The following is a 25,429-nucleotide window of genomic DNA, read 5'->3' on the forward strand; positions in this document are numbered from 1 at the left end:
AATTACTAGCTTCATCATCTTCACCATTTTAACTTCACCCATCTTTGCCATCTAGAATTTATTTGATACCAAACACTTATTCCCGGAAACAGGCCACTTCCATAACACAAATGATGGTAAAACAGAGTACTGAAACATCTGATAAAATCCTAAAACCCAGTCATCAACAACTTGAGAATAGACCTGGAAAATAATAACACATGAACCATCCTCAATTACCAACTTATGGTAAACATGAAGATTGCAACAATGTAACAATTGGAAAACCTGCTAATAACAAAACAAATTATCAGATAATAAAATCTGATTTGTTCAAATTTATGTCCAATCCAAAAGAATTAAGTTATGAGAAAATTGTCCAGATTACAGATGCAGAACATGATCAAAGCAAGATGTTATCGATTTCATTCTTTCTCACTTCCTTTTATCTCCTTCCTATGAGTCTTTTATATGGGACAAAATTATCATAACATGGCATTACCTACAACGCTACAACTACAAACACCCTACCCCTCCACTCCCAGTTGCTACCCATCCCCAAGGACCATCATCCCAGAAACTGAGAGAGAGAGAGAGGAGAGAGAAGAGAGAATAATAGAGGGAGGGAGAAAGAAAAGGGAAGTTCAAACAGCTTAACTGCTGTATTTCCCTTAACATGCACTGGATCCCAAGAAGTCCATTCACCAAGGGAGGGTAAGTTGGCGGATATCAAATTGATGGGGATGCAAATGGTAACCATCAACAACTACCTCCTGCTAGTCGCAGCCTTGCCCTTGCTGAGATTGGCAAGTTCCTCAATGAGCTTTTTCTCTTCACTGCTCAGCCTTTTTGGTATTTCGACTTGCACACGAACCAACTGATCACCTCTCATGTTGCTTTTATTCAGTAGGGGAACACCTTTCTTTGCCATTACCAACGTTGTATTTGGCTGTGTACCAGCTGGGATTTTCAAATCGACCATGCCATCCACTGTTGGAACCTTGAGTGTAGTACCCAAAATAGCATCAATGTATGACACCTTACAGCTGTATAGGATGTTGTTGTCATCACGTTTAAGTATAGGGTCTGGTATGACTTCAATCATTACGAAAAGGTCACCTGGGGCTCCACCTCGTCTTCCAGCATTACCTTCAGATCGAACCCTTAAACGGCTACCAGAGTCCACACCAGCTGGAACTTTCAAACTTATCCGCTTTGTCCTCCTTACCCGGGAATCACCAGAACATGCAGTGCAAGGGGTGGATAACTCCCCAGTCCCACCACAAGAAGAGCAGGTCATCACCTGTTGAAAAACTCCTAATGGAGTCCTTGCTGATGAGATAACCTGGCCCTGCCCTCCACACGTGCTACATGTGGTAGGAGTGGTCCCTGGTTTAGCACCTGAGCCATTGCAGGTTCCACATGTCTCCAGTCGGGTTATCTCAATCTCTTTTTCAACCCCAAAAACTGCTTCATTAAACTTTAAAACAAGGTTGTAGTACTCATCCTCGCCATCAACAACTCTACTCCTGGAACTTCTGCCGCCCATGCCACCCATACCACCCATACCACCCATGCCTTCAAAGAGCGACTCAAAAAGATCAAATGGGTTGCTGAAATCCTGGCACAGGGAAGCAATGATCCCAATCAGAGAGTAGATGTGAAAAAACAAACAAATAATAGATTCTGAAAGCATTTTCTTTTAGCACTATTGGAGATCTACTCACCCCCATGCCCATACCAGCACCTTTAAGTCCTGCTTCCCCATACCTGTCGTATAAGGATCTTTTCTCATCATCTGACAAAACCTGCACAAGTAGCTTGCCAATAAACCAATTGTTTTATAGATAGCAATCAAACTGTAGAAGCTAAATCATGAATCAAAAGAACTTTTACCTCATATGCATTGCTAATTTCCTTGAATTTCTGCTCCGCATTTGGTTCTCTGCAGCATAGAACAGAATGATTTCAAGAAAAAAAAATTAATAAAAAAAAAAAAAAAGGCAACACAGATTAAACAGATCCTCATAGAATAAAAACAAATAATTGGTAAATATGATATAGAATATCATTGTCTTCCAAATAACTGAAACAACTGCCATGTAGGGGCAGAAAAGAGCAAATAGATTGTTCACATATGGATCCATATGAGGCCCACTAAATAGTAAGGAGTTTGCCTAGATCAACATGCTGCCTTCATGAGAGCACTTCTTGTAGCCTAGCTCATAATAATATGTATCAGCCATTATATCAAACATGAAAGTAAATTCTCTGAATGAGATGAAGGTGTAAAATACCATGCCTACTTCACTTCTCAGAAGTAACAAGCTATAACATCAAGCAATTGGAATGGACAACCCTGATGATATTAATTATATATGATTAAGAAATGGCTTTTCAACTCACTTGTTCACATCTGGATGATAACTCCTGGCAAGCTTTCGATAAGCTACAAAATGAAGAGTACACAGAGTAAGGTTATATTAGTGTAAGGATATAAAGCAGGCTATGCAAAAACAATTCTTCAACTTCAGTTTGTAACACATAAGAGAGAGAGAATATGATAATTAATCGAAATAGATCTTTATCTTTCTTATTTGGTGTGTTATTAAATCACATGGTATAATGGGTATATTTATGGATTTTTATCTTTCATATTTTTCAGACTTTCAATGGAAGGATTCTTCCAACAATGCAAAGCTATCAATTTCATCAATCAAGACAACACTTTCAATTCCATGCTTTCTCTCCGCAGGTCAGATACACACCAAGCAAGCGGAGTGCACACATGGAACATTAAAAATGGTAAACAGAGGTATTTGTAATGCCAATTTAAGTAAAACAACTGTTATTTTGTTGAGTAAGAGCACGCACTCAATTATTATTAAACTATCCCATACAATATTTAACATGCAAAATGACAAAAATAATCCTCCCTCACCTTTATGATAAAAAATAAAAGAAAACAAAAATAGTAACTACATAATAATAGCCATATTACTTTTTCAGCTTCCTCTCCGGTGTGTTACCTTCATGCCCCTAACCTTTTGACTTCCTAACTTCTCTCATATGTCATACGCTCATGCATGTACCTACCTAGTAATAGTTAAAGGAGGTTATTTAAGTAATTTTAAATATAGAGTTAGCTACCAATTTATGTGTTCTTCAAATAATAGGTAATAGATTTGAAAATTTCCCCTTCGGAAGTCACCAGACCAAGGTTCAATCTAAGTCTATAAGCTCATAGAGAGCCTATTTATACACCGGATATATAATATTCAGCACACATAACTATTAGGAAATACAATACTGAAATCATATTAACAGAGCCCCAATAGGATTTAAGTACATTCCATAATCTTGAAATGTATATATAACAAGAAAAATATAAAAACAAATATTAAATCTAATATTAGTGTTATGGAAACAAATACTAAATCTAATAAAAGGTAAGCTAATACCATGTCTTGTAGGCTTATAAACAATATGAAATTACACAACCTAGCACACCATATTACACTGCTTCAGCCCATGATTTGTCTTCACCTTCAACACTTCCCTCAATATTTCATAAAGTATAAAACATGATTATTTTGACACAATATAAAAGTCAAGGTCCATGGAAACTATAATTGCTTTGCTCTACTACCACCCTTGAAAAACTTGAAGTTGGCTGCCACATTGTTGCAGCCCCTCCCCACTATAACCACTGCACACGTGATGGAAGGAGGGTGAAATTTTGGAAGGATAAATAGTGTGGGAGGAGCCCTTGTGTGTGTCCTTTCCCTCTTTGTATGCTTTGGGTGACAGATTTCTGGGGGGGTGGCAGGGTGCGGGGTGCATTGGAATCCGCATTTGTCTAGACAGTGAAAAGGGAAGAAAACGATAGGATGGTCTGGAAAGACTAAAAAAATGGAGTTTTATTTTTTTTTGTCAAATCTCTTTATTCTATTTTGAAGCCGGCATAGTTTAAAAAGGCAAAGAATACACCTAAGGTGCAAAAATCTCATAAGCCTTAGACACATGGTGCAACACAAGGTGTGCGCCTAAGCAAAGTGAAATACAACCTAGGAGGCATATCAATTTTAGAAAATATGATCCAAAATCCAATCCAAAAAATTTAAGACTGAACATTTATAAAAAGCATTTAAAACAAAAAAGTAATAAAATTATATGAATTTTCATATATAGATAAAAAATTTAAGAATAAAAATGTTATATAAATTTCACTATATATAAAGAATAAAAGTGTTAAAAAAGAATAAATGAATAAATAAATAAAGTAGACGAGGCATACCTCTCCAACAAGGCCCTATATAACTAGGAAATGGTTGAGCCTTAGGCTAAGCACGCTTTAATCATGCCTTTAACAACAACGAGCCAAGGAGATCAATTCCCTTTCCAACGAACATAATTTGGAATTAATAAGTCCCATCTAAAACAAACCTTTTTGCTTGGGAAGCCAATTGGGGAAATGTATTGATGTTAGCTCAACTTCAGAGGCAGCAAATAAATATTTTCTCTATAAAGACAAAGAGGAATCAATTGATCACATTCCTTCATTGTGCTAAATCAAGGGTCTTGTGATAGTTGTGATTCTCCTTATTTGGCGTAATTTGGGTACTCCTTTCCAGAGTCAAAGAGATTTTTCCAAGTTGGCATGGATCTTTATGGGAAGGAAACAGAAGAAGGTATAGAGAGCTGCTCCTCTATGCTTTTTCCCCCTTTTTTGATGATTTGGAAGGAAAGAAATCAAAAAACATTAAAAAAAACCATGAACAATATGATCAAAAGTTGAAATGTTCATTCCTAAGTAATCTTTTAGTATGGATTAGGTTCTACATAAAAGAAGGTTCAATGCCTCTGATTGATGTTGTAGATTTTGTTGAGATCATGCTGAAAGAGACAGTTAATTTTTGCGTTCTCCATATTTTGGCATTGCCATTTGGCACCCGTTAGAGACATCCTGTGTACTTTGGTATATTGTTTTTTTTTACCATATCAATAAATTTTATTGCCTATCAAAAAAAAAAAACACTGGGTCAAATGGTTGTATTGATCATGTATTGGCCCTAGAAGTTGGGTGACACAAACCTCACTAGCCTTAAACACAATTAATAAAGTAGGCTTGAAAAGACACCCCACATAACTATTGAAAGTAATCTCTTTAGGCTTACAAAATTAAGTCTGAAAACAGTGTACATGATGATACACAAAAAGGAGAACTTGAACACCAAGAAGAGCAATACATATCTCAAACAATAGGAATTCTTCATCTCTTCCATGAACAGTGATCAAGGACAGATTTGGTCAATCCAGATCCCATTATTTACAGTGACAAGAACAAAGATTTATTTTTTACAGGCAACAAGAACAATCACAACAGAATGGAAAATAAAGCAGACCAGCTCAAACCAGATGCAATTGTCAGGGACACAAGCATCCACAGTTCAAGTTCTAGACAGAGTGAAAGGAAGAAAACCTTGCAACAGACTAGATTTTCCATTGAGAGTATGAGAAAAAGAAGTCCTTTCAAACCAAATCAGGTTCACAGAGGAAAAGGGCATATTCATGCCAGATAAAACCAACAGTACAACAGGGGAAGAGAAAAAGAAAAAGGATGTAACAGTTAAGAGAGTCAAGAAAAATCAATAAAATGAAACGAGGCTCAATCAACTATTACTTCAATCAAAGAAGTTGTTTGCCAATTATCAATTTCAAACCAACCCATGACCATACCTCATAAAAAAATTTATGTTTCTACCCTCGCCCCCAAATACACCAGTTAAACACATGGAACAATACCCCATAATTTTCTCTTCCTTGTATGCCCTCTTAAGCATGTCAGAACTGCATTAAGTGTAAAAGGCATCACTACTTGATCCTGACAAGAGAGTGGAAAAGGCCTAAAAATGTAGCAACGGTACAACACAAATAGATCAAGACAACTCTGCACCTCTTATACACATCATACACCAGTTAGGAATCAACCAATTCCTGGTTAGCATATGATGCTTTAGTAAACACTTATCTAAGGCCATGGTCAATCTATGAAAGGCACCACCAAGTTCCAAACCTTTTAAGATGGAAACCGGAGCTTCCTTGAAAACCCTAACTAGATGAAGTATAAACTGATGAAGAAGATTTCCCCTTCATTGCAAGCCACTCAAGAGTATCATCCTCCCTCTCCATACGTCAGCAATATAGATTAAAAAAAAAACAAAATAAGGTAATTAAAAATAAAAATCTCCCACAAGCTAATCAGATTACCTAAATTGACGAAAGTTCTCTTATGAGCTTCAAAAATAAATAGGTGGACAGCATTTTTAAACTAAGGCAACCAAACATCCTCTAGCACCTAGGAACCATGTTTAAAACAAATATGCGCATTTTTCTAGCTCAATGGACTTTCACATAAACATAAGCTCAAATCCAGAGTAAGATTGGAAATAGAAATCACTATAAAAAAATGACTTGGCCAAGGAAAAAGAAGACACAAACGCATAGCATCAAAATTACGCAGAACATTCAAAGCAAATAAAGGAGCCAGAAGTGTATATACCGCTTTTAATTTCAGATTTGCTAGCATTTTTAGACACTCCAAGAACAGAATAGAAATCCTGCATGAGAAAAACCATTAGTACCAGAATCTGGCTTATGCAGCCATTGATTAGTATTGCAAGCAGAGTGCAGAGCAAAAATTAATTTGGAACAATAACGAGAGCAACAAAGTAACAAATTTCAGAGACCCTGCACAGCCCCATTGCCATCATGAAGCAAAGAAACGCTAAAGCATTGTACTCACACTATCAGCTCTAACAGTGAATCGAGCCCCCCTACGATTATGTGACGTTTGAGATGACCCCGCATAAATGAACGCATGCAAGGAACCCTGTGAGAATAAGCTTGAACATGCGGATGCCAAATAATTGATCTTGCTTGAAGCACTGCAGGCAAGACAAAATAAGCAAAAATAAATTATTCTCTATGTAACTGCAAGCACACATTTAAAATTCTAAATTAACAATGAACAATTAAGGAAAGAATCCAAAACTCAATCTTAGCCACAAATGTTTACCAGAGAGCCCAAGGAAGAAAGACAATTAAAGCGAATAATTGCACATGACAAATAATTCAATAGCATGTGCCTCAAAGGACTGAAAATTAAAGGAAACCAGAGATGACATATATCAAAATCAAAAGATAATGATCCGATCATAATAAATCACCATTGAGAAGACTAATCCCAAAGAATTTTATTCCTGTAGACACCTAATGTTTAGCTTAGAATCAAATAAAACCCATCTTAACAAGCAGGGAAACTAAGCAGCTAAGACAGCTCAATGGTTCAAAAAGCAGCTTCATAGTTTTTGCCAGTTTCAGCAGTATACTGGGAGAGTACCCAACTACACTTGCATAGTGCCCAAATGCCCAGAATTCAAACATAATCTAGCAGCAATTTTGTGACACTGGCTAATCCTTTCTCTTTAGCCTTTTCATGAATCAGCTATTGACAGCTATATTCCATTAAGCCATAGACCATCAGGGAAGAAATTGGGGTAGGGGGAATAAGTGTACTTCATCAAGTAGCAACTTCCAAGTGCGAAGCAACTAAGAAAAAACTAGCTTGACTTAACAACATAATGCTTTAGGCCATTATTGCCCCCTTCATTTATGCATAAGAAAAGCCATCAATTACCTCAACTCCTGACATTTGATGGCTAGACAGATTAAATCCCTTTAAATATACCCAAACCCACATAAATAACTCCATTAACATAGCTAAACTGACAAGCAAGAGGGGAACTTTAAACTCAGAATATTGTTTTGTTTTTATACTCTTTTTTTTTTCTTTTTTTTGGTTCCCATTGGGACTTGAAGAACCTCCCATGAACCCATTCCAGATTATTTTTTTTTATAGGTAAATTTAGATTATTGGATTATGGAAATTAAAGTGAAGAAATCATTGTGTATAGGCTTCTAGGAACCAAAAATTTCCTAAGGGGTTGCAATTCAATTGATTCCGAGGTAGAATCTATTTGACTTACATTAAGGAAGTTTGTAATTAGTTCAGACCATACTCATAACACAATGAACCTAAAAGGACAGAATGTATTCCCTAGATTGTATGTATTCTGATTTCAGAAGTGGCAGACTCATTAATGGTATGCTGACAGAATGTGGCGTCTTCAATCACAGAAGAAAGTCAGCGAGCATTTCTATCTGAGGAGTAGTTAATAGTGGCTCAGACATTCCGACCTGCTTGCAGCATAATCACAATGCAAAAAATATGGCACAGCACATCAAACCATGTCTTATAAAACTCAAGCCAGCAGATGCCTATCCTGTTGTGACAAACTAGCATTTTGTTACACTTCTAACTAGTGAACAGTTGAATTGGAATGCTCACCCATAATTGGATCTTGGAAGCTTGTTTGTGATCGAAGATCTTAGCATAAACTGAGGACGAATGCCCCATTGAGCGGGCCAGGTAGTTCCACACGGTACAATGGCCATCCAATCTGTTGTCAGGCAAGGGTGTGTGTTAATCAACAAGTTATCACCACTATCATTCGAAAAGCTCTTTGCTTACAACTCATAATTTAGTGTATATTGAGAATGTATATATTAATCATACAGCAATTGGAACAGATTATTGCCCTGTACAAATGAATTAAAAGGACTGTATGACTGAGAATAAACAAGCATTTAAGAGTAATTTAGAATTTATAGATACAATTGACTTTGCTGTATGACCCAGAATCCATTTCATTACAGAAGTACACCAATGGAAAGGATGACTAACAATCATCAAAACACAAGGGTGATAGATGTATAGTTGAATACACGGAGAATAAACTAGACAGCTCTTTGTTTAAATGGTGATTAAGGCAGATCAATATAAGATGTCTTCAAAGGCACCAAAATGAAACCAAATAAAATCAGGAGCATCTACATTAAGAAATATGAATTTATTACTTATTGATATACATATTGACACAAGAAATGCATTCCATAGGATGCATCCCATAATTTCAGCCATTTTATGGTCTGACAACTAACAAGATGTACAAAGAACAAAAAAAAAAAAAAAAGAACATTTTCTTTTCTTTCCCTTTTAATAGGTAAATAAGGACTGTATTAATAAGAAACGAGGTATTCACAACATATACAAAGTAAACAAAGGACCAAAAAAGAAGCGTGAAAACACAAAAACCAGCAACCGTACCCTACAAAGAGCTTAACTAATCCACAAAATCTAACAATGACAAAAAACCATCCCCCATATATACAATCTAACTTGGTCCCAAAAAAGATATAAGAAAGAATTTTAATTGTTTGGTCCAAGTTTTCACAATCAAAAACAAGTTGGTGCATCCTATGTATGCAGGGAGTACACAAGAAGTGCCAACTAGGCCAAAAAAAAAAAAAAAAAGTGGTACAGACTACAAAAACAAACTAAAAACCACTATAAACAATTTAGATCATCAATAAAGTCCAATAGAGAAGCACAATCCCTCCCCAACATGATTCCAAAGCAATCCATAAGTGACCTTATAAGGAATTATTTTAGCTTAAGTCATTGAGTGCCACCCCATCAAAGATCCTTCTATTTTTTTCTCGCCACATCCTCCAAAACAAACAAAGAGGGGTCATATTCCACATCTTCATCCGCCCCTTATCCATGCCTTTCACCTTTCAACCCAAGAGGAGCTCTTTCACAAATTTTGGCAATGTTATCAAAAGCAAAAGGCGATGTCAAAGCAATAAGACTCCTTTTAGCCTAAGGCAAAAGGAGAAAAACACAGTGATAGCCTAATTATAATAAGGCAATAAAAAATATAGATATATTTACCTATTCGATACTTAACCAATATAAGTGTCGTCTTTAACAATCAATACTATTTATTTTCCATCCCTCATGATGTCTTATAAAATTAACAAAATAGTAATAATTATTCAAAGTGTTAAATATTATACGTCACATCATAGGCAACATCATATTAGAGATATTCATTCTGTCTAAATGGATATTCTTTTCATACATCTAAAAATCATAATGAAAAAACAAAATGAGAGAATGAACATCGTAAGAAAGTTTTGGGCATCATCATCATAATCATCATTGAAATTAAGATTGTCATCACTTTCATCAAAACTAGATTGATAGCCCTCCATCTCATTATCTCTATGATTGATAATATAATATTTCATCTTATATTTTGGTTAATCCAATGTTAGATTGAATGAAACTATAATCCAAGTATGTTTAATTTTAACTTATGGTCAAAAGCGATCACCTCTATGTGTTGCACCTTATCCCAAGGCGATCACCTAGGCGTTGCCTATTTGAAGCCACCTTGCCTGGGTCTTGAAGAGGCAACTTTCATCTACCTCACCTAGCCTAATGGCCTAGGCAACCCAAGCGATCGCCTTTAATAACACTAGATTTTGGAAATACCCATTGAACCCAAAGATTGCTAACAATCAATCCCACATCTTTCTAGTTCTTTCGCAATGGATGACTACATGGTGTGTTGATTCCTCATTGGCTTTACAAAGACTGCATTTATTGGTTATCATAAGAGCATTGATGGTAAGGATTTTCCCCCATGGTCAAGCCAAAAAAAACCTCTCCTGGGGGCACAGGTGCCCTAAATTTCTTTAGCAAGGAACAAGACTAGATTCTCATCATGTAAGGATTTATAGAAAGATTTCACCCTAAACATCCCCGTCCTCTCCTCCCTCCATGGTAAGTTATCCTCCCCCAACTCTAGCACTCTCCCCTTGTGGATAAGCTCCATGAATTGCATCACAACTCCTAATTCCCAGTCTTGAAAATGTCTCCTGAACAAGAGGGACCAAGAGCCTTCTCCTTCCCTTCCCACCCAAAAGGCTGCTACCATTTACCATCCGAGTATTTGCCTAAAAGGTGCTAGACTGTTTACCATCTGAACGACTAGAAATTTAGCAAGAGGAATAGAACAAAAGAGCGGCAACTCTAAAAGTACCTTAGGGGCCAGTGTGCCTGCGTCTATGCATGTTACATGTGTACATGTTTATTAGAAAATAAAATGCTAAGATATTTTTGAGGATTAAAAGATGTCAAGGCATAATGAAAAGAACATATTCCTTCTAAAAAAATGAGAACGGTCTTATTATAATCGTAGGTGACCTTAAATGTCTTGTTGTGACATGAGTTAAATGCCATCTCATAGTCTTAAGGATTCTAAAAGATAAAAATTAAGAATAGATGAGATCATGGTTAAAGCACCCATAGTCACACTCTACTTCATGGAAGCAAGCAGTAGAGAAGCATTTCATCCTCACTCTGCCATTTCAAGGATGGGTATGGGAACAACTCATATCCATCTCTAATAAGACAAAATATTGTATTTTCCGATTTGTCCACACCAGCCGACAACTCCTTTCTAGGACATGTTTAGTCTTCGGTTTGTAAGCCTATAGAAAACTAGCACCTTCCTTGCCGCGACACGTTCAATCTCCGCTTTGTCTGCATTAATTGGCATCAAATTCCCTGTTTTGGTCGTGTTTCCAAGACTCTTGCTCCACGGCCTATACAAAGGTAATGATTATTATAATTTAAAACTACCGAAAATACCGGTTTCACATGGTGCTTTTATAACTCTTTCCATCCTTTGATTTTGGAAACCATTCATTCACATATGCATAGCACGTGGAAGCCAACAAACAACAGTAGTAGTACAAGATCATAGTCGCAAAAGATACATGAAGTCACCGGTATAAACAGATTTTCCATATCCCACCAAAACACCACCAACAATCTCTTGCAAGAGTTCTCAAACATCATCAGAGGAGATGTAAGTTTCCACCATGTCTACCTACCTAGCTGGAGTGATGAACACAATTTTCAACTTTCCTTATCTGACCCGTAGAGAGAAAAATAACACTAGCCACATTTGTTTAAAACCAAGTTAATTATAAGAGCTTCTGCCAATCTCCCTGGTGTGTATAACAACAATATTTTTCTCACCAATATTCATGTATCAATTCATCAGCAACTGTGGAAACCAAACAGCATAATGGAATTACACTCAATACACTATACCATCAACAAAAGCACCCAAAATGCATAATCAGTCTACTTGCCCCTCTTGAACTCTATTCATATTACTCTACTCGGGAATCTGAATTGCTGGCTATTAGGGTTCCGCATCCAACAAAACGAAACTCACAAAAAAACCTCAAATAAAAACAGATAAGAAAAATACTCGCAACAATCAAATAGGAAAAAAAATCATCAGCAAAAATATTAAACAAAACAGTCAAATTCTACGTATCAATTGGACAAATCTTTCAGAGAATCGAGAAGGAGTGAATGAAAAGCAAATGACGGAAACGCCCAAAAAAAAAGCAAAAGAGAATAAAATTAGGGCATTTAGATAAAATCGGGTGCGACTGACCTAGAACAGCGAGAGAAGCAAAAATGCAAGACGAGGCTGATTCTTCTACTTCTACTTCTTCTTCTTCGAATCTCAGTCACTCGGCGCTCTCTCTCTTCTCTCTGAGAGACGTTCAGATAGGTTTTCAAAGAGAGAGGGTTCGGTGAGGTGAGTAGCAGAAGAGGAGCCCTCGAGGATGAGGCTGTGAAGCAGAACGTTCTCGTCCCAGGAGAATGCCTGTCCAAGATGTTCCGCGTGTTTTAGAACTTAACGGGAAATGTTTACGTGTCCCTCAACCCTAATTCTTTTCATGCGTCAGCTCTTTCTCCGCCGTTCGATTTTGGATCTACGTCTGATTGGCGATACCTCCAATACATAACAAAGTAAATAAATATTTTCATCCTCAAAAAATAAAATAAAAAAATAAAAAAATTACATTATTCATATATTTTACTAATATTTTTAAAATAATTTATTCTACATATTTATATGCCTTAATTTATTTTAAAAATAAATAAATGTAAGAAGTGAAGTAAGGATATGATTGAAATTTTGAAAAAGGTGGAATGAGATCAAAATGTCAAGTTCAGGCGATTTGGTCTTGGAATCTTGGCCTCAAACCAACTAGACAGCAACTTGGAGTGTGGATATTTTCGTCCGAAAGCTCTGCCTCGCCCCCTGCTATTTATTGGTTGCAATTCTTGTCGATTGGAGTTCTTATCTTCTAAAACTTAAGAACCTAAACAAAATATAAATAATTATAAAATTTTTAAAATGAAGTAAAATCATATCTATATATATAATTTGTTGCGATTCTTATAATGAAAAATTAGAGAAAATAAAAAGAAAACACACAAAAAATTATAAAAAAAAATGAAAAGAAAACATACCGACTTTCACTATATCTCAAATTAAGGTTTTATAAAAAAAATATTTATATTAACCTTTAAGTAATGAAATTCAAAAAAATACCCTTGTTTCGCTCCTATTGTTCCACTCCGACATTTGCCCCTTTTTCCTTATATGTCTTTCACTCAATATGAGTCATATATTACAACATAACTTAATAGTAAAAATTAAATTTTAAATAAGTCTAACATGAGTTGATATGTTATAAATTATAATTGGATGAATAATTTGATTATTAAATAAATCAATTTAGATCAAATTTATTTTATATGAATAAATTATATAGATCAATAAAATTTGATCAAAACACGATTATACTCAATTCATCAACTTATGAGTAACATATTAAATTCAAATTATATTGAAAAATATTGTCAAATTTATCCTTTATATTTTGCCCAAATCCTAAGTTCCTCAGCTCAAGAAACCCAACCTGAATATTAACTCGAGAAACCTAACCATAAACCTCAAAAATGGTCCTAATCTCATTTCTAAAATTTATTTTAGATTCATTCCTTTTCCATATTTTATGAGCCCTTTCTGTTTTAAGTTTGGCCTAAGTTTCAAGCTCATTCTAATCCTTCATTTTTTATTTCAATCCCTACCATTCATTCAAAAAAATCCTTAAAAACCTTTCTTTCCCTCTTCGACCGCTCACCTTGTTCTTCTCTTTTTTTCCACTTTTCTTGTTTTTTTCTCTCTTATTTCCTTTCTTTTTCTCTCTTTTCCCTCAAACCCCACACCATCCTTCCTCTCTCTCTCCTTCCTTCCAACCATGTTGCTCGTCAAACCAGCATCGTCGTCTGCCAACCATTGGCACCAGTCACCAGCAACCACTCACCCCCACCCCCCTTCTCTTATCATCCATCTCTCTTTCTTTCCTCCTTCTCGGCCTTTTTCTTCCCATATTTTTTCTTTTTTTCCCTCACCACCATACCATTCCCTTTATCTCTCTCTTTTTCCCACTTCTTCACCACTACCAACTACGGCCAACTACATCATAGGTCACCAAACACCACCGACGTCACTGCCATATTCCGACTAACACATCCATCTCGGACCCCCCCTCTCTTTCTCCCACTTTTTCCCTTTCTCTCTTTCTCTCTCACTCTCACTCTCTTCACCATGTCGCAATACCCTACCTCATCTCTACACTAACCTCGCCTCCATTAACATCTCCTTACTACCACAGTACCACCTATCGACTCCATGTTCGTGCCCATTGCCACAATTCTTCATCCATGGTTTTAGGAGACAATGTAAGGATCCTTTGATCTCCATAGGAGTTTATTGCTTTAAGCTTTGTTTGTGAGCTTTAGGAATATCAGTTCAATTTTGTTAGGCTTGGGCTATTTAATTTTAATTTCATCATTGGGTTTAAGACATTTTGTGGTATATTTTGGATGTCATTTTGGGCTTTGCATATTTTTCGATATTATTTTAGGCTTTAATTGCTAATCCTAAAGTCATCACATTTGATTATTGGATTTGGGCTTGGATATTTATTTTACGATTTTGGGCTCATTATATATTTATTAATTGTTAGGCCTAAGTTTTTATTTGCTTTAGGCTCGTATATTATTGATTTGGGCTTTTTTTGACCCATTTGGGCCTATCTTACCTTGATGAGCTCCATCATATGGACGAACGATTTGTAGTAGTTTCATTTATTTATTATTATGTATGTTTTTTTTTTCCTTTGTTTTCTCCACAATTTCATTTCATTTATTTTCGATCAAATTTGAAATTTCTTTAATAAACTGTTTTTAAAATAAAAACTGCAAAAAAAACTTTTAAATAAAAACTACAAAATATGTCTTTAAATAAATAAATAAAATTGTTAAAATATTTTTTAAATAAATAAATAACCTGAGCAAATGCCTTTTCAAATAAAAATTGCAGAATATTCCATTATAAAATCACTTTCGAATAAAACTATAAAATCACTTTTTTAAATAAAAATTGTAAACATCATTTTTCAATAAAAACTATAAAGTCTTTTTTTTTAATATAATCTCTTTTTAATAAAATTGAATTGAAATTTTCTTTTTTTAAATAAATTAGTGAAACCTTTTCTTTGTAAAATCGTTTTTCTTAAATAAAAAATTATTTTAATATTTTTTAAAAATAAAATAGTAGAAGTATTGTTTTTAATAAATAAATAAATCGTAGTAAATAAAATCAAATTGGAATATTCTTTTGTAAATAAATTTGTAAAAATATTTTTAAAATAATTTGTAAAAAAAAAAAATCTTCCTTTTTAAATAAAAATTGAATCAAAATATTTTTTGAAAAAAAAAATTGTAAAAATTAATTATTTTTCTAGAAAGGATAAATAAAAATCATTTTTTGTAAATAAAATCTAATTGAAATTTTTTAATGAAATTGCATCTAATAAATTTTTTTAATAATAATGAGTAAAAATAACTTTATTGAAAACAAAATTTGAATGTAAATAAATCAAATCATCTTTTTGTAAATAAATTGAAATTTTGTAGATGAATAAATTGAAACCATTAATTGAAAATTGTATTCAATATAAATAAATTCTCTCAAATTTTCTTAAAATTGTTATAATATTTGGAATAATAAATATCATTTTTCTAACTAATCTAACAAATCAATTTGTGCAATTCTTCTACCATTTGTGTTGTATTATTCTTGTAATTTGCTTTTGTCGTCCTATCTTATTGCATATTTCTATTATTCTTTTCTTGGTATCCACAATTAATATATTAATTATCATGATTCCTTTTATTTGTTTAGTAGATACCTTTTGAGGCCTAAGGATGACATATTACTCATTGATAATGATGTAGGAATGTTATATTTAATAAATATTTGGTTATCTACTCAATTCCAAAAGAAAGATCTAAGTGAGACCCAATTTGTTATTGGAATCAAACAATTATGTAATAAAAAGAACAGGAAAGTTGGACTTTCATATATTGTGTATCTGACCTAACATATGTTATACAATAGGTATAGTGAGTAGACGTTACTGATCAAGAGTATTGAAAATGGTTAAACATATACTCAAGTATTTTAGGAGAACTAGAGATTATATATTTGCATATTAGGGCTATGAGTTAATACTCATAGGATACACAAATTTAGACATTCAATTTAATAAAGACTTTTAGAGGTCTACTTCAAGCTATGTGTTTACACTTGGCGGTGTGCTATTAATTGGAGAAGCATCAAGCAATCATGCATTATTAACCTCATTGTAGAAGTTGAATGTGTAACAACTAAAGAAGTCGTTTAGCTAAAGAAGTTTATGATGGACCTAGGGTAGTGTCCATGGTTATACCTCCCATGGTACTGGTTTGCGACAATAATAGCAGTCACATAATTTAAAGAATTGAGGATCCAACGGAAGGGAAAACACATTAAAAAGAAATATCATCTCATTAGGAAGATAGTACCAAGGGGTGATATAATAGTACAGAAGATTACGTCTAAGAATAACCTCGTAGATCCCTTTACTAAGACCTTACAAGGACGAGTATTCGATTCTCATAGAGATGCTTATAGTGTTAGATGTATTCCTAGCCTAATATAGGTTTAATGGGAGGTTGTCTGGTTTTAAGCACTATATGGTAAAACATGTTGCAACATTTGCAATATAATGTATGATTTTTATTCTTTCATTGATATCGTGTGCATTGATAGTTTTTTTTCTCTATGCTATTTTGATGGATACTTAATTTAATCATTTCACATCGTACATAGTTTAGGTCTAAATAGATAATAGAATACATAATTGTGGGTTCCTTATATATTGATATTATTGTTCACAATAGTTCATGAACTTAGGTACTTTAGTAGTGTTATGGTATATATGCTACCTCCCATGTAGGTGGAATGACTTATTTTGGTTATTAGAATGGGTTTTTAAGTTAATATGTCAATATGTATGATTTTACATTGAACAAGACCTATAGAGAACATGTTTATTGCTATTTGAGCGACGTGTTCTCTTAGTTACTATCTTATAGGAGTTCTTAACCATGAGGGGTACTCAGGCTAATATCTAGATTAGTGATCACTTTGAGTCACATACGAGTGAGACCCACATAAAGGTTATATATTCTTGTGATCTTAGGTGATTGCTTATTCAGCATGTAGTTTGTATATACCCAAGATTGGCCCCTTAGTATCCTGTTAAGAATAGTATATATATTCCTTTCCAATAATTTTAAGGTGCATGATCGAGGTAAATCCTTGGCCAAGGTAATTCCACTTGATTAATGAAATTGATGTTTTATCCTTCTAGGATATGGTAACATCAATTGATTATGGCAAAGGTGAATCTATAACTCGAAGGTAAAAATGTAGTTTATTGGTAGATAACACATATCAATATTTGAATTACAAATATCAGTTTATGGGGAATAAATATAAAAATTAGTAGGTTATAGGACAAATATTAGTTTCATGTAGTTATATATGATTAGTGGAGTGCAGTCAATCCACTTTAGTGGAGTGATAGATTGGCTATGAAATTATGTTTGATTAATTTCATGGGAGCCAAAATTAGTTGTTGAATTAGCTCCCAGTCAAGCTATCTTTATAGGTGCATTTTTTTGTGCACAAGATTTAAGACTCTATGGGAATTAATTTGGAGACTGGATTTGTTTTGTAATAGGGAAGTCATTTTGGTCTTTTCTCCATTTAGTATATAAGGGGAGATAGAAGGATTAAAATATGAACTTTTTTTTCCCCCATTTTCACCTTCCCTCCATCGGAAAACAAAATTAGAGAGTTTCCTCTCAGTTCCAAGAGTGAGTCCAGCTTAACTCTCACAAAGCATCATCACACACTCGATGATACACCACGATAGGATCTATTAGAAGATCGTGGATGTTGGAGCTACAGTTCATTCTCTACCAATGGGAATTTGGGTTGCTCATACCTAGCCACATGCATCCCTATATGTTTTCTACTATCATAGTCGAGTAAGAGGTTCTAGTAATTGTATTTTAAGTCAAGATATAATTTAGAAACAACAATTAATGGTCTTCTCTTTTTGCCTTCTCATTTCTGTTTATTTCATAAAAATGTAAATATATAATAAGATAGTGTGGTTGACGTAAAAATACTTTATATGCTAAATTCCCAAGAACAAGAGTATTTGTGAATGAACCCAAAAACACTTCTAACGGGAATTAAAATATGTTTCACAATATTTTTATTTAAAGTGTTTTCTCTGTAAAAGCTTTTTTTTTTTAGAAAATCATTTATTAAGTGCTTTTTTAGTAAACACTATAAGTTATTTTTCAATTTTTTTAAAGCGTTTTTTAAATTTCATCAAACACCTATTTTTTTATTTTATTTTACGATAGAAGTGTTTTTAAAAAACTAGAGAATATTTTCAATTACATATTAAATATAAAATGATTTTTAGAGGATTCGTACTCATCGTAAAAGTCACTTCAAGTGATTCTTTTTATTTAAAAAGTGATTTTAAAACACTTGCCAAATATCTTTTTTTTTTTTTTAATAAGGAATTGTTTTTCATTTATAGGAAAATTTCTACCCTCTTCGAAATCACTATCATGCTTTAAAGAATTTAAAAGGATTGTTTATTAACCTATAAAGAAAATAAAATGTACACATAGCTACAATAATCCTTTCCTTTATATTCTTTCATAAAAATAAAAGGCCTTTATTTTTCATGAACCCTGTTCCCAATTTGTAGCATGACTAATCAGCCCTTGAATTTTCGTTGTTTGATCTGACTATCACAGAATAGGAGACCCTAACCTTCAAATTGAGACTGGCGGTAGTACTGATAAGGCAATGAATCCTCATCTATGCCAGAAACCTTTCCTGAGAAAAAAGATATAAACATGTTTTTGATTCTCAGGAACATATTCTCCAACAGCTTGGGCTTTCTTGAATTCTTCCTTTGTGGGAATCTTTCTTTTTTCTGGACACAATACCAACTGAGTGATCTACCTCCTACCATCCCATTCTTGTAAGTGAATTCTTATTCTGCTTTATTTCAATCCTTCCAATGAATAGTTTGGAATATAGCAGTCCAGAAAAATGTTTTATGGTAGAAAATAATTATAAAATAAAATAAAACAAAATTCTTCTTTGCGGATTATTGCTGAAAGCTGTTGCAGTAAAGGTGTGCAAACGTTTGTTCACGCTAAAGCTTGAGGGGGTACAAAACAAACTGAGAAGCTCCTTGGTGATAATGTTCGACTTTGTGTATCATTAGAGAGAGAGAGAGAGAGTGACAGAGAGAGTCGGGTAATGGAACAGCTTCTTTGTTTCATCTTCTTCCATATCTTCATCATAGTTTTGGCACCCCAGCTCGCGTTAGCGGCAGACCCTGCATGTCGTGACACGTGCGGCTCTCTCTCCGTGAAGTTCCCCTTCGGCACCGGCGTCGGCTGCGGCTCGCCGAGGTTTCAGCCTTACATATCTTGTTCGCAGTCGTCTGATGGCGGAGATCAGCTCCTCTTGAGAACCCACACCGGTGTTTACCCGATAACCTCCATATCATATGAAGCTGCCGCCTTCACCGTCACACCGCCACTCATGTCCAACTGCACCTCCATGCAGCCGTCGCCGAATCTGGGCCTCGATTGGGCGAGCCCCTTCCAGCTGGGCCCATCAGCATTCATCCTCCTCTCCTGCCCTCCGTCACTCACCTCCAAAGCTTCGCCGCCCATCTGCGATCCTTCTCTCTCTCACCTCTGCGCCTCCATCTACACCTGTCCCTCCGTCGTCTCTCTGGGCTTGCCGCTGTTTCCCCCCACCAACAGCTGCTGCGTCTACTCCCCGGCCAACTTCAACACCAAGGGTGAGCTGGACCTCCATGCCCTCAAGTGTGCCGCTTACGCGTCGGTCGTGACGTTGGGTGATTACCCGACCGATCCTACCCGGTGGGAGTATGGAGTGGTGTTCAAGTATACGCAGGGGAAGTTTGATAATTACGGCATGGACACTAAGTGTTACGCTTGTGATAGCAGCGGAGGTGTGTGTGGATACGCTCCTCCGAGTAATTCCTTCGTCTGCGTTTGTGGGAATGGTTTCAATACTAGCTCCAATTGCAATGGCTACAGTTTCGCTGGGATTTGGAGCTCCGGTTCTCGACCCACCCGTGAGTTTATTGATTTTTTTTATTCACGTATTTTTACTTTACTTTATATGAGGTAGTTTAATGTGGGCAGTGGTTTTTGGGATAACCACGTATTCTGTATACTGATGCTAAAGATAGTATAAAGGAGTTTGTCTTGGGGCATAAAGGCAGCTGCATTAGGTGGGGAAGAAGACAAAGAGCTTTGGCGGAAGTTACAAAGTAGAAATTGAAGTAAAGCCATACGTTTGATGCTCATCTAGAGCGTGATTCTAATTTGTAAATTATTGATTTTTGCAGGGAAGGCTTGGTGGGGGGTTTTGGCTTGGTTGGGTGTTTTGGCTAGTCTGACTATCGGTATACCAACTTGAGCGAAGATGTGTATAGAGTATAGACCATTAAGCAGACTGCAGAGTTGTACTCCTAATCTCCTAGAGCCGATGCTACCTAGCCTTCTTTTTCTTCTTTGGTTTTATTCTGCATTGTATTTTTGTATTTTATTTTCTTTCAAGTTTTAATGGGATTCTGTTGAGCTTTTGATTTGGAAAAGGTGAGGAACGAATAAAGGTGGCAATGCACTAACCACAAAAGCATCTAATGAGTGCATGAATATGTCCACCTAACACCTTCACTACATATTGATGCCATTGGCCATGGTTAGCCAACCAAAAACAATGGAGTCCACATCTCATCAAGTATTAACAAATTCAACTCACCCTTTAACGCTACTCTTTCCCTTTTTTTGAGCTAAGTAATAGCTGTTTCTCACTACTTCACAAGTTACACAGACACAAAAGGCTAAAATTCAGTTTCAATGTTATTCACTTATCATGCAGGGGTTAAGGGAGAGCGGTGTTCCAGTACTCCATTTTCAGAAGCAGATCCGCACATCCAATCCGAAAAATAAGCCAATGCAACTGATCTTATATATTATATTTGACTATTACAAATGAATCCACATAAAATAGGAGAGGGGCTCCAATGTATTCAGGGCATAGAGATTAGCTTCACAAAATTTGCAGGTCTCCACCTGCCAATCCCTTATATCAAATTTGACAGGAACTATAGCTTTTAACATTTCAGTATTCTTCTAATTAGTTGCTACTACAAACTTTAAAATACAAGCCATGTGCAAAATACCCTCCTTAATCCCATAAACTGTAGGCAAGTTGGATATGTCGACAGCTCCTGAGCTGTCTACTTTTCCTCTAAAGCTTTACAATCTATCTTGTTGCCGTCACTGCTTTTTCCACTTTGAGGAGGAAGAGGATCCATGAGAAATGACTTCAGGTACTTGCACAACTCTTTGGGCTTCTCAGCATTGATTGCATGTCCTACATTCTTTATGATTACCAGCTCTGCATTCTCACCAATATGCCTGCAGAACAGAATTCAATACAAAAATTTGAAGCCAATCATTTGGTTTAGAAAAGGTTCAAAATCACCAGGTCACCAGGAACATGACTGAATATTAAAATGTGACAAGGGATTTCCATTTCAAGATATGGAATATATTTTCTTTTATTACTTCTACTTCACATCTTATGGGGCAAAAAAGTACAGCATATATGAAAACTAGAATGCAAGAAAATGTTATTTCACTAGTCCTTCAGATCCACCTTTTTAATCTGTGTGCCAATTCCAGTGGGAATACCCGGTCTAGTTCTCCCCATATTATTAATGTGGGCTGCATCAAGAATAAAGCATAGCCTTTAGAAAATGCTTAGGAAGATGAAAAAACAGGGGTCAAACTTGCATTCTAGAAAGAGCTGGAGAAAATATGCTGATTGTGATAAGCTGTATTGAAACTCAACCCAACAAAGCCTTACTGCAACCATTAAGTGTCAGAGTCTATTGCACCAATTCTTTTCTCAGTATTCAAGTTCATAAGGTGCAGAAAACTGAGGAAAAGAAAATCAATGAGCATGAATGGATTTATGAAGAATTGTTGATCACCACAAGAACAGAATATAGACACCAACCTGTGTTATCTTAGGAAGATTCGAGAGTTTTCTATCTTTATGTAATGCCATGACCAATTCTCTTCTCTGTTGAAGGTGTTCTGTGCACATGACCTGCTCATGCAATGAAATTCCAAAAGCCAAGTCCAGGCAAAATAATATATGGATTACACTCCCACAGATCATCTAATGAGTAATCTCAAGCATTAACATCATGACACCATATGAACACCAGGATAAGTAGCATTAGAGGAAAAAGAAATGCACCAAAAGAACAGAAAAATTAACATTTAAATGAGTTACTATAGCCTCAAGATGCACTCCTAACAACCTTAATGATATGCCACGGAACACTTGCTATTGGCATGCTTCCAGGAATAATTGAGGAAAAGTTTTTGGAGATTACCATCAAGTGATACAAAAAAAGAAAGGCAAAACAAGAGAGAGACCTGATATCTGTCCTATCAAATTCCAAATGTTTGATCTAAAATATATGCTTTTTCTTTCTTTTTTTTCCAATCAGCAATCCATGCGCTTATTGTTTTGGCCGGCAGCCAGATCATGTTCAGAAGTTTTCAGAAATTTTCTCTGTGCCCTTCAAGAACTCGCCTATATTCTTGATGTTTCACAAGTCTTGAACTTGTGCTAAACCAATCACACACACAAATCAAATTAAACTTTTTGAAAGCTATAGCTGTCTCAATTTTACTCCCTTGTAGAGCTATCAGATCTCAAATAGTAGAATCTAGCTTATTTGTAAAATTTACAAAAAAATGATTTCATGTAACTTGTATAGTTCTGGAATAAATTTCATATCCATACTCTTGAGTGTGCATAAGGGCATTGATTCCCTTATAGGATGTAAAACTGATTGGTCCTAGTATTGATGTAAAAATGTTCTCAGGAAGTTAGCAACAGAACAAGCATGATTAGATGGCAGTGCCGCTATTTTTCCATCTGTACAAACATTCAACTTCTTCAAAAAGCATCCTCCTTTTCTTTTTCATCAATCATGGTATCCCTTTCTCACTTTCTGCAATCCAATACAGAATATCAAAAGGATCTGGTTTATGAAGTTGCAGTACCCTCCTTGAAATAGAGAACCATGCCATGAGGAAAAAACCTCACAATCTCATAAAAGTTGGCCCATTTGAATGAGAGTAATTTTCTTCAACAAACATATGTAATTAACATCTAGATGATTAAAGCCTCTTCTATGCTTGATATGGCTAGCAGAATCTAAAAATTAAGGGAAGGGAAAATAAGAAATAGGCATCAGTGTTGCTATGCTTTAAAGGATCGGTTTGATCAAACCTTTTGACCACTTCTTCCCTCATTGCATTACATATCTCCCATCCACGCAATTAAATATAAAACCAATCCCAATAGAAAGAAAATTAAAATTTCCTATTGATTTACATCACCAATGAGCAACATTAAGCATTAGAATTCTAAGTACAGAGTAAGACAGGGATGAGCAACCCTACCAGAAATAGCAGCTGACTAATCTGCATTTCACATTTTCAAAAACATTCAGTTTGTTTCCCATTTCTTCACATGAATATGAACCATTTCAGTTGGTGTTCCTGATTTTTCATAAATAAACAGAGCATAGTTATTTTTCTTGAGAAGCAAACTTCATGATTTCCGCAAATTTGATCTGATATTTCTTTTCTTTTGCATTTTGCATTAAAACCATCACTTGTTATTTTCGAAATCTGCTATTGCTGAATCAAATTTGTTCCATCTCAGAAGGAGAATTTTTGCAAACAGAACATTTTTCCAATTAGAAACAGGAAACACATTTTTTCAACCAATAAATTTGACCACGGAAACAATTTCATCAACCAACAATAACAATTCGAAGATCAACAAACACATATTCCCAACAAATCAGAATCATAATAAAAAAAATCATGGGCGGTGCAAGTTAAGGATACTTACATCGATGAAATCGTTGAGAAAACAAGAAGGCATAGTGTTGATCGGCTTGGCGAATGAAATGCGCACCAATTCCCTCACCTTCTCCGGCGTCTGCGGCAACAAGAGGCTCGCGGCGTCCTCCACACTCGAAACCTGAAACATGCCTGCTTCCATGTCCTTCTCCTCCATACACACTCCTGCGCAGCACAGTACCAACCTCTCCACCGCAGCCGGAAACTGCTCTGCAATTCTGTACGCAACAAATCCTCCATAACTGATCCCAACCACGTTCATTCTACTCACTCCGTGGCCTTCCATCATCCTCATCACGCACTGAGCCTGGAACGACTCTGACCTCTCCGGCCGAGTCGTGTACGAGTCGCCAAAGAAGACTAGGTCCGGGACGTAAACATTGAACCGCGCTATGAGGGGGCGTATGAAATCTGCCCATTGCCACATTGCGTTGGCTCCCATTCCATGGATGAGGAGTAGGTTTGGTTTATTCTCTTTGCGTGATTTCGGTATCCAACAATGCATGACCGTGCCGTCCCCCAGATCGCTCGTCGTCGATCGGAGGCCGGCGTTGGAGAAGGACAAGCGGAAACACCAGTCTCTGGTTGCTGTGAAGCTGCAACACTTGGCCATTCCGAATTAACAAAATCCCCAGAAATTCACCCTCTGTTTGGCTGGTCTGAAAATATACGAAGGAATAAGAAAATTCGCGAAGCCCCTAACAAACCCAAAAAGTAAAATAAAATGCACGGTAGGGCCCTTTTTTATTTCTCGATTCTCCCAGTGGAGCAACAATCAGGAAAAAGAAGAAGAAGAGAAGCGGCTTCATCCAACGACCAAAGTAAAAACGAAAATTAGTGATTGGCGGGGGAAAACCACCTATGCAACCAAGAATCTAGGACTTTCCATCTCACAAGATCGTAGCCGTTGACCAATCTCTCCAGTCTATAGCTGCCAAATCGCAGACGCATATCTTATTCTATATTTATTTTTATTTAATTTTGCCAGACTTTTATTCCGGTTCAGATCGCCGATCGCGTTTTGTGGTCCACTTCCGTCCCGTGTGTGCATACCTTTCTGTCCCCTTACAGACTGTAATAAATAATTTTTTTCCTTTTTTTAAT

General features: G+C 35.7%; 3 protein-coding genes across 4 annotated transcripts; 1 reads left to right on the forward strand and 2 right to left on the reverse strand.

The window, feature by feature from the left end:
* Window positions 1-271: 271 nt before the first annotated feature.
* LOC117918568 (chaperone protein dnaJ A6, chloroplastic) lies at window positions 272-12,648 on the reverse strand. Its single transcript, XM_034835317.1, has 8 exons — window positions 12,426-12,648; window positions 8,390-8,501; window positions 6,785-6,926; window positions 6,542-6,599; window positions 2,386-2,428; window positions 1,876-1,924; window positions 1,707-1,787; window positions 272-1,600 (listed from the first exon to the last, which is right to left on the reverse strand). The coding sequence occupies exons 2-8, from the start codon at window positions 8,494-8,496 to the stop codon at window positions 746-748; spliced, it is 1,335 nt and encodes a 444-aa protein (XP_034691208.1). The 5' UTR covers window positions 8,497-8,501; window positions 12,426-12,648; the 3' UTR covers window positions 272-745.
* Window positions 12,649-19,172: 6,524 nt separating this feature from the next.
* Window positions 19,173-21,042, forward strand: LOC117918845. The gene is made up of 2 exons (XM_034835779.1): window positions 19,173-20,433; window positions 20,710-21,042. The coding sequence occupies exons 1-2, from the start codon at window positions 19,581-19,583 to the stop codon at window positions 20,778-20,780; spliced, it is 924 nt and encodes a 307-aa protein (XP_034691670.1). The 5' UTR covers window positions 19,173-19,580; the 3' UTR covers window positions 20,781-21,042.
* A 266-nt stretch (window positions 21,043-21,308) lies between these two features.
* On the reverse strand, window positions 21,309-25,173 carry LOC117918844 (2-hydroxy-6-oxononadienedioate/2-hydroxy-6-oxononatrienedioate hydrolase-like). 2 transcript variants are annotated; one of them, XM_034835776.1, is made up of 4 exons: window positions 24,315-25,168; window positions 22,392-22,484; window positions 22,029-22,096; window positions 21,309-21,787 (listed from the first exon to the last, which is right to left on the reverse strand). In XM_034835776.1, the coding sequence occupies exons 1-4, from the start codon at window positions 24,936-24,938 to the stop codon at window positions 21,607-21,609; spliced, it is 966 nt and encodes a 321-aa protein (XP_034691667.1). In that variant the 5' UTR covers window positions 24,939-25,168; the 3' UTR covers window positions 21,309-21,606. The 2 variants fall into 2 exon arrangements, with proteins under 2 accessions (XP_034691667.1, XP_034691668.1); XM_034835777.1 differs by lacking the exon at window positions 22,029-22,096 and having other exon boundaries at window positions 21,684-21,787; window positions 24,315-25,173.
* Window positions 25,174-25,429: the final 256 nt, after the last annotated feature.

The sequence above is a fragment of the Vitis riparia genome, chromosome 7 (genome assembly GCF_004353265.1).
Source record: "Vitis riparia cultivar Riparia Gloire de Montpellier isolate 1030 chromosome 7, EGFV_Vit.rip_1.0, whole genome shotgun sequence".
Taxonomy (NCBI): Eukaryota; Viridiplantae; Streptophyta; class Magnoliopsida; order Vitales; family Vitaceae; genus Vitis; species Vitis riparia.